This window comes from Adiantum capillus-veneris, chromosome 13 (genome assembly GCF_014529385.1).
Source record: "Adiantum capillus-veneris isolate H3 chromosome 13, ASM1452938v2, whole genome shotgun sequence".
Lineage (NCBI taxonomy): Eukaryota > Viridiplantae > Streptophyta > Polypodiopsida > Polypodiales > Pteridaceae > Adiantum > Adiantum capillus-veneris.
The window spans coordinates 31093339-31105288 of NC_140943.1; the positions used below are offsets into that span (position 1 = coordinate 31093339).

The following is an 11950-nucleotide window of genomic DNA, read 5'->3' on the forward strand; positions in this document are numbered from 1 at the left end:
AGGCTAAATTCTGCCTTGCTAATGCAAATCTGCTAACGCTAAGGCTGATCTGGGTCTTCTTTCGCCGGGCTGTTGCAATGCAAAATGTTGGGCTTGTTCTGCTGAAAACGCTAGCTGTGTTGATGCAAAAACGCTAGGGGTCATCTGCTCCAAAAACGCTAGGTGTCCTGTGGGGGTCCTGCTGAGAAGGTGCCTGTTGGACACGCGGTTCCTGCTGCCTCTTCTGCTAGAAAGTGCTAGCGTTAGCTTTACTTATATACTTGCTTACTAAATTTGCCCTACCTAGTTCCCAACAAAAGTCACTTAAAAATAATAAGTGAAAATTGGCTAATACAGGGAAAATAGGTCTATGCACTGTAAAAATGCTCCTAATGGGTTCTGACTGAAATCTGATGGTCATGCTGTGTGCAACCAGAGGATATGCATCTAATGCACCAGCTACATTCAACAGAATGATGGATAGAATCTTCCACTCATATAGAAGCTTTACAGGCGTTTTCTTTGATGACGTCTTAATCTTCTCAGAGACGGAAGACGAACACTATAAGCATCTCGCCTTAGTGTTTGAAGAATTACGCAAACACCAATTATTTGTGAATGCTAAGAAGAGTGAGTTCTTTCTAAAAGAAATCCACTATTTGGGCCATATAGTATCTCACAACCAGGTGAGAATGGACCCTGATAAGATTCAAGCAGTTGTAGAATGGCCTACGCCAACTACAGTACATGATGTACGAAGTTTCCTTGGCCTCTGTTCTTATTATCGGCGTTTCATTCGAGCTTTTTCCGCGATAGCAGGTCCCCTCCATGACCTGACAAAGAAGCGGATTCCATTCCATTGGGGGTCTGGACAAAAACAAGCTTTCGAAAAGCTTAAGTATCTACTCAGTCACGGACCCGTTCTCACCGTCCCTGATCTTCGCAAACCTTTCGAGGTATAATGCGATGCATCTGGAGATTGTGTAGGAGCAGTTTTGAACCAAGAGGGTCACGCGATAGCCTATGAAAGTCGGCGCCTTAAAGATGCAGAGTTGCATGTCTCCATATACGAGAAAGAGCTAATGGCAGTAATTCATGCTCTTTCCATTTGGAAACACTATCTATTAGGAGCTGATTTTATTATCAAGACAGATCATCAAAGTCTTCGCTACTTCCTCACACAAAGAAAGTTATCAGAAAAGCCAACTTTCTTTCAATGTTTCATTTTCAGATTTTACACACTTCTGGAACGAAGAATGCAGTTGCAGATGCTCTCTCCAGGCGTCCAAAGATCAATGCACTAACAACAATTTATCATGAGGAACTAGAATCTCTCAGCGAGATGTATCCTCAAGACCCAGACTTCGCCACAATTTGGGCAGATCTTCAAGTTGGTCACTCAAAGCCACCGTATTCTATCAGGGATAATACACTCTATCGTCAACAAGCAATATGCATAGCTCAGCCCTTACGACAAAAGGTGATGGATGAAGCACATAATTCTCCTTATGCTGGGCATCGGGGAATTGCTTCCACCACTAGTGCCCTCGAAAGGTATTTCTTTTGGCCAACACTCCGTGCGGACATTGAAAAACATGTACGTGAGTGTTTAGTATGCCAAAAAGTGAAATATCACAGACATAAAGTTTATGGCAAGCTTCAGCCGCTCCCTGTGCCTAACACGCCATGGGAAAGTATTGCCATGGATTTTATTACGGATCTTCCTAGATCCAAGAATGGAAATGATGCAATCTGGACTATAGTAGACAGGTTCAGTAAGCAAGCACATTTTCTTCCAGTAAAAAAGACGATCAAAGCTGATCACATGGCTAGAATATTTCTAGCTCAGATTTTTAAACACCATGGATTGCCAAAGACTATTGTCAGCGATAGAGATCCCCGCATGACTAGTCTAGTTTGGCAGGCATTGTTTGAAAACTTGGGAACTAAGCTTGATTTTTCATCAGCTTATCATCCTCAAACAGATGGTCAAAGCGAAATCGCTAATGCCACTGTTTTAGATCTCCTCAAGTGCTATGTTTCGGAACGACAATCCCAATGGGAACAGTACTTACCAATAGTTGAGTTTGCGTATAATAATACCATACATTCCTCAACTGGTAAAGCCCCTTTCGAAATTATTTATGGGAAGCCACTCTTACTTCCTATTATGGTGACCAAAGAAAACATCTTCGCCGCAGATGAATTTGTGCGCAATCTTGATATTGCCCATCAACAAGTAAAGCAAGCGATTCTTCGTACTCAAGAGCAACAGAAGAGAAAAGCAGACAAGCACAGAAGAAATCTCAATCTTGAAAAAGGACAATATGTCTTGCTTCGGTTTGAGAAAGCTAGATTGAAAAAGCGGATCGGCAAAGGGAAATTTGTCAAACTTTCCCATAGATTTTACGGCCCTTTCAAAATTACAGATAAAGTCAATGATGTGACTTTCAGATTGGATTTGCCTTCTAATTGGCACATCCACAATGCTTTTCATGTCAGTCTCCTCCGACCATATGTTGGACCTCCTCCAGTGGCACCCGTACAAGAAGATCCTCCAGAAGTCGAAGAGACTGAGGAAATCCTTCAACCTGAACAGATAATACACCACTCGGAGAGACAACTCAAGTCGGGGAGTCTACATCGAAAGTATTTAGTCAAGTTCAAGAATTACACTCCTTTAGATGCAAAGTGGATGACTGAGTCCGATCTCAAGGACTACCTTGACATCTTGCACAGTTATGTTGACGCTCTACAGTTGAGGTCAAGTTGAGGTCAACTGTGTAGAACCAAGAGGGATGTAACTAAGTCAGACTTTGTAAATAATTAATTTATTTACGAGAAAAGAATTATCTAATTAGTTGTGTGCACACCAGAATAGACCTAGCAGTTCTAAGGCCTCAGGTGAGCCTAAATGCGGGCTAGAACACCTCAGAGGGACCTTAGCAGAAATTACCCTGAAGCCCTAGTGATTGGGAAAATCGGGTCTTCAGAAAGGGGTAAGCAGTAGCCTCAAATTTTAGGCTCAGGAAAAATACGCGCGACAGTACAAGCACATGAATGAGATGGGGTCCTTAGAACAGTGACCCTAAGGCTAATAAAGCTAATAAAGCCTTAGGGTAAGTTTCGTGAAATTAAATTTTACGGTCCGTGCCCGGGCGGGCGGCCGGACAAGTGTGAACAGGTAAAGGCGGTGCAGTGCCCGTGCGGCATTGCGCCGGCAGACCTTTGGTGTTCTCATAAAAGAATCATTGGTAGCAGTTGTTAGTTAGTTGCACATTTTTTTTTATGAGCTAGAAGTTTTTAAAGTCAAAAGTTAAATGGTTTTTAAGTTTTTAAAGTAAGTGTGTCAAGTGGCACACTTACCAATGCAAACTAACTCTCTCTTACTCTCACTCTTACCCTCTCTCTCTTTCTAGCGCCCCCTCTCCCTGATGGCTATTTAGGAGCCCCCCCTCCCCCATTTTCAGTGCTGGCAGTGCACCTACCCCCCCTAATGTGAGCGTGCTCTACGCGGTGAAGCCCTCCATTGAAGCTTGAGAGCAGCCCCTTGCGACATATGTGGTAGCCTTGTGCTCCCATTGTCAAGAACAAGGGATCTCACAGTCATAGACACCTTCTGGTGAAGTTTCATCGCGAGAAGCTGCCGTAGACGCTCTCTTAGCAGAGTGCGGCTGCTGAAATTCTCTGTTTTCAGCCCCTAATCACCTCGATTAGGGCTGTTTTCAGCAGATCAGCCATAGAAATTCTCTTCTCTCTCCTTATCCTAAGTCTACATCAAGTTTGGCGCGATTCCATCGCGAAGAAGACCTCTGTTTCGGCGTAGGGGTGTGCGCAGGTAAGAATTTCAGGTTATGTGTAGAAAATTACAGCAAGCATGTGCGTGTGCATTTTGCTTGTTTCTCTTTTGTGTTCGATGCATGAATGAATGAGCATGAAGGCAACCCATAACGGAAGATGGACTCTCCTCTGTGAGAGCTTCCGATGAGATGTTTCGGAAGATAGACTCTCTTTTCGAGAGCTTCCAACTAGTCTCGCAGAAGAGGGGAAATCCCCTAAGCAGTAAGAAAGTGGAAACACTTTCTTAGTCAGTAGTCAGAACAGAACAGAAGAAAGAATAGAGGACGGGCGTATGCCCCGTTCCTGTGCTTGTAAAGATTCTCCCTTAGTAATAAAGATATTCTCTTTATGGGGGGGGACCAGCCCATCTTCTGGTCTCCAATGAAGTGTCAAGTTTTCTCGCTCCATCTAATTCTCTTGAGTATTTGAAGTGCAATTAAACGTCAGTTTACGCTTCCGTATTTTTGTGACAGCGCCATAAGAAGGCAATCAATAAACATCGACGCGACTTGCAGCGGAAGGAAGAAGATTGGGTGCTCTTACAGTTTAAGAAGGCACGCCTGAGGAAACGAAAGGGAAAGGAGCGGCTTTTTCCAAAGCTAAGTAGGCGATATTATGGCCCTTTCTAGATTCAAGAGAAAGTAAAAAATGTATCCTTGAGATTGAAGTTCCCTGATGCTTGGAAGAGAACCCACTCAGAAACCAAGCTCGTATTCGTTTTTATAAGGGAGGTTCAATGTCCTTCAATCTACATATTGCTCGAACGCCTATAAATAAACATTAAGATCATCTTTCTTCCAGATTGAAGAAGCAATTTTCACGTCATTTGTTCGCTCGCCATGTCTGGATTTGTGTAGGTGTGATTCGTGATTCGTGTGTCTGGATCCTTCTCGCCTGACTTGGTTCTATGTTTACTGTAATGATCAGTGTCAACATCCCACCTATCACTATATTGATCATCTATCTCGATCATTGTGTCCGCATCATTCTTCCTATCAAACTTCCGATGTGCTATTTTCCAAATTCGTCTACTACCATCACTACCATCTATCTGATCCTTTCCTTCGCCCTATGCGGCCTTTGTGAGCGAGAGCGTCTCTAAACCCTCGCTGATGGTCTTTTCCTTGACTGAGCAAAGCGTTGAGAGAACCCAAGTCCATCATCATCCCTCTGGTCATGGTTGAAATCCATCTCCTCATTCTCAAAATCAGGTCTGCTGTCACAAGACGAGCACCACGTGCCAACAAAAAAGAACAGACTGAACACACTTTTAGCAATTCAATAACAACTGAACTGAGAGAGAGATCACGCGACACGGAGTGGCGAATTTCCACCCCAAAGAGTATTGGCCCCAAACCTTGGCGCCCCTTTCGGTATTTCTTTATATTGCATAAACACAGTACAAGCCGGTACTCCAGACTCTGCACCTTCTCCAGGAAGCATGCCAGAGAATGAGCCCATGGCCTCATATTTAAAGGCCCTAGGCCCCAAAAGCATTTCACATGAAAAGCCTTCAAACTCAAAAGCTTCTGGTCCAAAAGCAATGCCAAAAAGCTGCCAACGTAAATCACGGAATTCCGTACAACTGCCACGTCAACAGTCAGCGCAAAACGCGAAAATCCCTTCAGCGCCACATCATCATGTCAGCGAAAAATCCGGAGTGTCCGTACAACTGCCACGTCATCAGCTTTTGCGTAATTCTTGGTGTGTGAATGGGTCCTGCTTTTTTAATCCTTTATGTCACTTGGGCCCCATCGAACAGGGTCCCCATAAGTTGGTAGGACTTCTTCTTCTTCTGTTGTTGCTTACTCTTCTTAGGGTTTAGGCCCCTCGGCCGTGATCTGCACGTTGGCTCCATTCTTCAGTGCTCGACACGTCAGCAGTTTGTGACATTCGCCATTAGAACTTGGCTCCGACTCTTTAGCGACGGTGCTAATATGATCCTATTTCTCCGCATCCTAATCTTTTGGGCAGCATTGCGAATGTCTGATAACTCCAAATTCCAATTGGCAGATAGGTTCCTTGTCAAGAGCTTGAGCTCACCACCGTGATCGCCAAAATGGACAAAGACACGAATTGAACAAGAGAACTGGAACTGGTATATTCATATATTGAAGAAGAGTACGATTGACCCAGAATAAAGATACAATAGAGCTCAATGATACTAGGAACAGCAGCTCGATGATTACAAGGACTCGCTCTAGTCTACGGAATAACAGCCTATAAAATGAAGTAGAGGGTCCAATTTATAGGTACCTGGACTGGACTCTAACGGACTGTGTACTATACAGTTACTGCGGTAATTATAGCCAGTAACTGCCACATCGGACTAATGAACCTGACTATAGAACCAGCGCCCAATAAAGGTATGTTCCCACCATCTACGAGAGAGTACATAATGTCTATCTGAGTTATGCTAATGATACTCCAGAGGCATGACAATGTTGGGGATATGTCATAGCCACATGGTTTCATTCTAGGTTGCATCATCGCCCTACATATGCATGTTTTTGCCCATCTATTGCTTTATGCTGATGTGGAATATCTTTAGCTGATGTGGCTTTTTTGTTGCGTCATATTTTTTGGTGATGTGGCAGTTTACTGAGCATGAGTCGGCCCTAAACTTGCCCCTCCCTATTTTTTTTAAACTCTAGGTCGCTTTTCTGGTATTTAGGAACCCCCTCATACTCATTCTTAAATATCCATTTGTATGAGCACTCTTTTGAGTTATAAAGTTATTGATCCTAAATCATTCTTTCCCATTCTCTCCCACCTATATTGTGTTTGTCTCCTCTTGGCAGGCGCCAGAAAGCCTGCAAGCATTCAGTTTTAGTTCCCTCCCATAGACGATGGTTTTTAGCCCGTTAGGCATTGGATCTAGATGAAGACAACCCAAGAGGTGTCTATAGCCATGGGAGTTACTTGATGCATTAGATAGGAGGGCTTTGGAGTCGGATAAGAGCATGGACAGCCGATGCTAAATAGCCGAGTGGTTAATTCTACATCGAAGTTACATCATGTGTGGATCCACCTCTTCTACTCTTCATTAATTACGAGTGGTCGCTTGAACACTATTACATAGTCCCAATGGCATTGGACCAGCAAAAGCGGTTCAATGAGGGAAGAAAGTTGGGCTTTAAAGCCTTAATCAGTTCTTCCAACAACAAGAATCAGAAGGGTAAGAAGAAAAGCAACAACAAAAAGACAAATGTTAAGAAGGAAGCTTTGAAAGCGGAGCAGCATTGCAACAATTGGAGCGAGAGTCGTTATCAATGGAAGTGCCCAAAACGGGTTGGAGAGTCTTCTTGTTCTTCTGCCGCATTATAGGCCCTTGAATTTGTCCATCTAGAAATGGAGATAATACCTTCTGAGACTCTCCAACTAACATCGGAGGTTCAAACAGTTATTGCACTATAAGACTCTCGAGATTGGATCATTGATTGTGGTGCTTCACAGCACATGACACCTTCGAAGACTCGGTTATACAACATGCAACGACACTGTGGTTTCATCTTCATTCGCGACGAATAGGTGATACCTATTCACAGCGAGGGCACCATGGAGCTGACCCCAAGCAGATATATTTCTACAAGGTATTTTATGTTCCGAAGTTGCGCTTCCATCTTATGTCAATGCATGAGGTGTACAAGTTGGGCATGGAGGTGGTCTTTAGAGGAGACTTGTTTGCTTTATTGGGATCGCGACTCCGGTAAGAACATCAAAGGGGGCAGACCGATGGAGTGTGGCCTCTACAAGCTTCGAGCTCTCTCCTCAGTTATTACAGGCTCTCTTGCAATTGATCTTTGGCATTTTCGGTTTGTCCAATTGAATATTGATGCTCTCAATCATGTTTTTCATAATCAGATGATAGAAGGCTTACTAGGTGTTAGGAGTAAGCTAGGACTTCGTGGGAAGTAGCAAAGAGATACTATTCCAAAGCACTTTACACACAGAGCTACTATGGTTTTGAAATTGGTTCACACCGAACTTTGTGGACCTATGCAAACTCAAGCAAAAGCCCCCCAAGTCTTATTTGGAGCACGCTTTATCACTCTTGCGATATTTGAAGCAATCACAATCGTTTGGCATTCTATATGCACCTAGAGAAATAGACTCTTCGAGGATGGAGTGATTCCAAATGGAGTGTAGATCCAATGGACAACGTGACTCCAAGTTACACCTTTTCTTTTGGCTCACGAGCAACTTCATGGAGAAGAAAAAAGGAGCCCACAGTTGCCTTATCTTCGGGCATCGTGCTGTGTATAGTGCTATATGTGAGGTTGTTTGCTTGCGAACATTGCTTTCGGAGATTGGTTTTCCACAGCAGACAACCACAACTGATTCCGACAACTAGAGTTGCATCGCTATTGCAAGTAACCCGGTGTTTCATGCTCAAGCCAAGCATATAAGAAACACTATCAGTTTTTGGCGAGAAGACCCTTGATGGCACTATACGTCTTTGAGTATTGTTCTACGCCAGATAATTCTACTATCCTACTGATATATTCACCAAACCTCTACATTGCCCCTTCATGCCAGCTCAATTGGACTGGTTCCCAGTCTAGGAGCTGAGAGGGATGTTAAATTCCAGTCTTTGTCCGGGGATGGCTCTAGTATCTCCTAGGAGCAGACTAGGGAGTGAGGGATGTTTTGTGGTTGTGTCCGAAAGTACTTCAGATAGCCTACCTGTTTCGACGGTGCGAACCATGTATGTAGGGAAGCTGAGCACTGTAGGACTTGCAGGACAGCACACGGGAGCACCACGGGCAGCATCTTAGAATGACAGCACACGGCTCAATACGCAAGGTTCCTCTCTCTCTCTCTCTCTCTCTCTCTCTCTCTCTCGCACACACACACACACCTTACCGAGTTACAGGTGATAACGAGGGAGAAGGGGACATAAAGGAGCTTCTCTCCTCGTCGAATGTTGGTTTTTGCAACCAGCCCACGACCACCTGACTCAACTGGCTGCAGCGTGAGTTTCTGGGGAGGAAGACGCTGAGATGTGAGCCACTCTTGGAAGAATTTTGAGCCCTTGGGCGTGTATGCATCACATCCCCAGTCCACCGCCAGCTTGTTGGCATCCGCGCTCTTGCTCTTACTTGCGCTGCTGCTGCACACAACTGGCCGAGCGGCATGTAGCGAGCCAGAGGTGTAGCTCGCCATATCCATTGCGAGTCACTTTTAATTCAACATGAAATGGAATTAAGGTGCAGCAAAGCACATATATCTAAAACTCTAGTGCAATATTGTGTGGATTGTGTGTGTGTGTGTGTGTGTGTGTGTGTGAGAGAGAGAGAGAGAGAGAGAGAGAGAGAGATTGTGTTAGTGTGTGTGTGTGTGTGTGTGTGTGTGTGTGTGTGAGAGAGAGAGAGAGAGAGAGAGATTGCGTGTGTGTGTGTGTGTGTGTGTGTGTGTGAGAGAGAGAGAGAGAGAGATTGCGTGTGTGTGTGTGTGTGAGAGAGAGAGAGAGAGAATGTGAGTTGTTGTTTTTAGACTTATATTTATACACAAAAGAACATAACAGTTCAAAAGATAGTTTGCTTTAAACAAAAAACAATGATTAACACAAAAACAACTAGTATTTGATTCATTTTTTTATATCATAGTGAGAATGAAGTATTATTCTAATGTTTTGTATATAAGATAATCAAGAACAACTTATTCTGAAGTGAAAGATGCCAGGTTCGATAGTGATGGACAGCAGTTAAGCTAAAAAGATCCTAAGTAAAGATAAAGTCCTCACTTGCATCCATATAAACAAAACAACAAATTTGTTAGCTTTGAATCATATTACAAGTGTCAGTGAACCTATCAGTTATTATCAATGTCCTACTTAAAATCTTTTTAACTCATACCTACCATCCATGTAATGTTTAATATCAGCAAGTATCCATTCTCAGAACAATAATCCACGTATGAAAGTGACATGTGTGTGTATGTGTGTGTGTGTGTGTGTGTGTGTGAGAGAGAGAGAGAGAGAGAGCATATTCCCCTCCTATTTTATTTTCCAAAATCATAGGGACACATTCTCTCTCTCTCTCTCTCTCTCTCTCTCTCTCTCTCTCTCTCTCTCTCTCGTGTTCAGCCTGGTAGTAGCTTGTAGTGTTAGCTTGGCAACCATAACAACACCTCTAAGAGCAAAAAAGCATGTCGTGGTATGCGAAGACTGCACAACTAGAAAACCAGGAGCAAAAGACAGAACAGGGAGGAGGGAGGGACAATGCAAAGGCTGCACAAGAGGACCACATGCACGAGAAAGGGAATCTCTTGAGTGTAATGGCGCCTTGGGAACCTCTTAAGAAAGGGAAGGGCTTTATCCATATGCAAAGGGAAGGCCTTTCTCCATATGCCTTCACCTTGAAGTATGTGGCTTCAAAGACTTCACGAAGAATTGTTGGTCACGGGATATTCGAGAAAAGTGTAGTGCTTGGTGAGCCGGGACGGAGGCAAAGGCTATGGCAAGTGAAGGGCTGTGACAAGATGGGGTTATGGCAACCAAGGACTATGGCATGCAAAAGGCGATAGGATGGACTTGCAAAGACAAGGAGGTAAGCAAGCAAGGCCGAGGGTGAGACAACTACTAATTCCAACTAATACAAGGAATCTTTCAAGGATCTTTCAAGTAATGGAATTTTTTAAAAGCATTCCAAATTTTCCCTCCCAGTAAATAGCATTTGGAAAATGCATAAGCCTTTGTCTTAGTGGAGAAAACGACTTGAGATGATACAAAACAATAGGATGTCTTTAAAATGTTGGCTTTTTCTATGGTGTTGCTCTGTAGTTCTTCCAGTTGGATCTTTTCTGGCAAGGTGATATGTGGCATCCTCTCTTTGTTGCATTTGTGGTGCATCTATTAGAATGGTTCCTCACCTATTATGGAATTGCACTGCCTCTCACACTTTGCTCGATCATATAGCATAGCTTCTTTGAGCTCGTTTTCCTTCTATGTCTTATGGAAAACATTTTCGTCTGTTTGGCATTATCCCTCTTGCTCTCATACAGTATAGACCTTTCTTTGATTGGCTTTGGTATTGGGGGGCCATGTGGACGATTTGACAATCGAGAAATCGGTTTGTTTTTTGTGAGTTGTTGACTCGTAGCTTTTTTTTTCAGACAATTTTTGCATCATTCTCTTTATTATTGTGTGTCTCTCCAAGAGATTGACCAATCATTGTATGCTCTTTTCTCATATGTGTTTTGACTATGCCTTTGTTTGCTATGAACTTGGGCATTTCTTGTATATGATATACTCTATGGGTTTTCCTCATTTTGAGGTTTCCCACTAGTAATTCAAAAATGGTTTACCAAAAAACGTGTGTGTGTGTGTGTGTGTGTGTGAGAGAGAGAGAGAGAGAGAGAGAGACAGAGAGAGAGAGAGAGAATCCACAAAAGAGAAACAGATATATGTGCAAAGCATGCAATATTCTTCTTGCACTTTAAATGGGCTTGCAATACATAAATAGCAAAAAATTTGCTTTGTCATGCCAAGGGTAGGACTAGGAGGGCACAGCCTTGGCAAAGTGCCGGACACACTTGTAGTATAGGGGTCTTTATATAGCTAAGAGCCAGAGGGCCAGGGGCTCATATATGGGACGGTTGGGTGGTTATTCGCAAGTCTGTCTCCCCTCTGTCTTACACTGGTATCAGAGCTCGGGGGAGGGGGGAGCTATGGAGGAGGGGGGAAAGCATTGCATGGAAAAATGCATGCTGCTCTCTCTCTCTCTCTCTCTCTCTCTCTCTCTCTCTCTCTCTCTCTCTCTCTCTCTCTCTCTCTCTCTCTGTGTGTGTGTGTGTGTGTGTGTGTGTGTGTGTGTGTGTGTGTGTGTGTGTGGGCAGGCTTGGGCCGTGAAGGAAGGTCGTGGGCATGATGGCTTAGCAGGCCGAAGATGAAGAAGACAAAACCACGTGGGCAAAGCCTCTTAGCAGAGAAGGCAACCTGTCGACCATGCACCAAATCGAGCGCTATCTAGCTCTATGAGCTCGCATTGCTGAGGAAAAGACAACTTGAACTGCATCGAGCCTCCATCTCTTTGTGCAAGCGGCAGCCATCATCGACTGGTGAAGCTTTAATTTTTTTTAAGTTTCTTTTCTCACATTCGCCACCCAAGGCAATTTAGGGTAATGCAAG

The 11950-nt window shown here is 43.7% G+C and overlaps 1 protein-coding gene across 1 annotated transcript in view; it reads right to left on the reverse strand.

The window, feature by feature from the left end:
* The window catches only part of LOC147443762 (Rubisco methyltransferase family protein), a 50454-nt gene extending 41439 nt beyond the window's left edge, over positions 1-9015 (reverse strand). Inside the window, exon 1 of the mRNA XM_086526559.1 lies at positions 8686-9015. Within this exon, the coding sequence (XP_086382685.1) occupies positions 8686-8991 (306 nt within the window). The 5' untranslated portion in view covers positions 8992-9015. The remainder of the gene's footprint in view (positions 1-8685) is intronic.
* Between the last annotated feature and the right edge of the window lie 2935 nt (positions 9016-11950).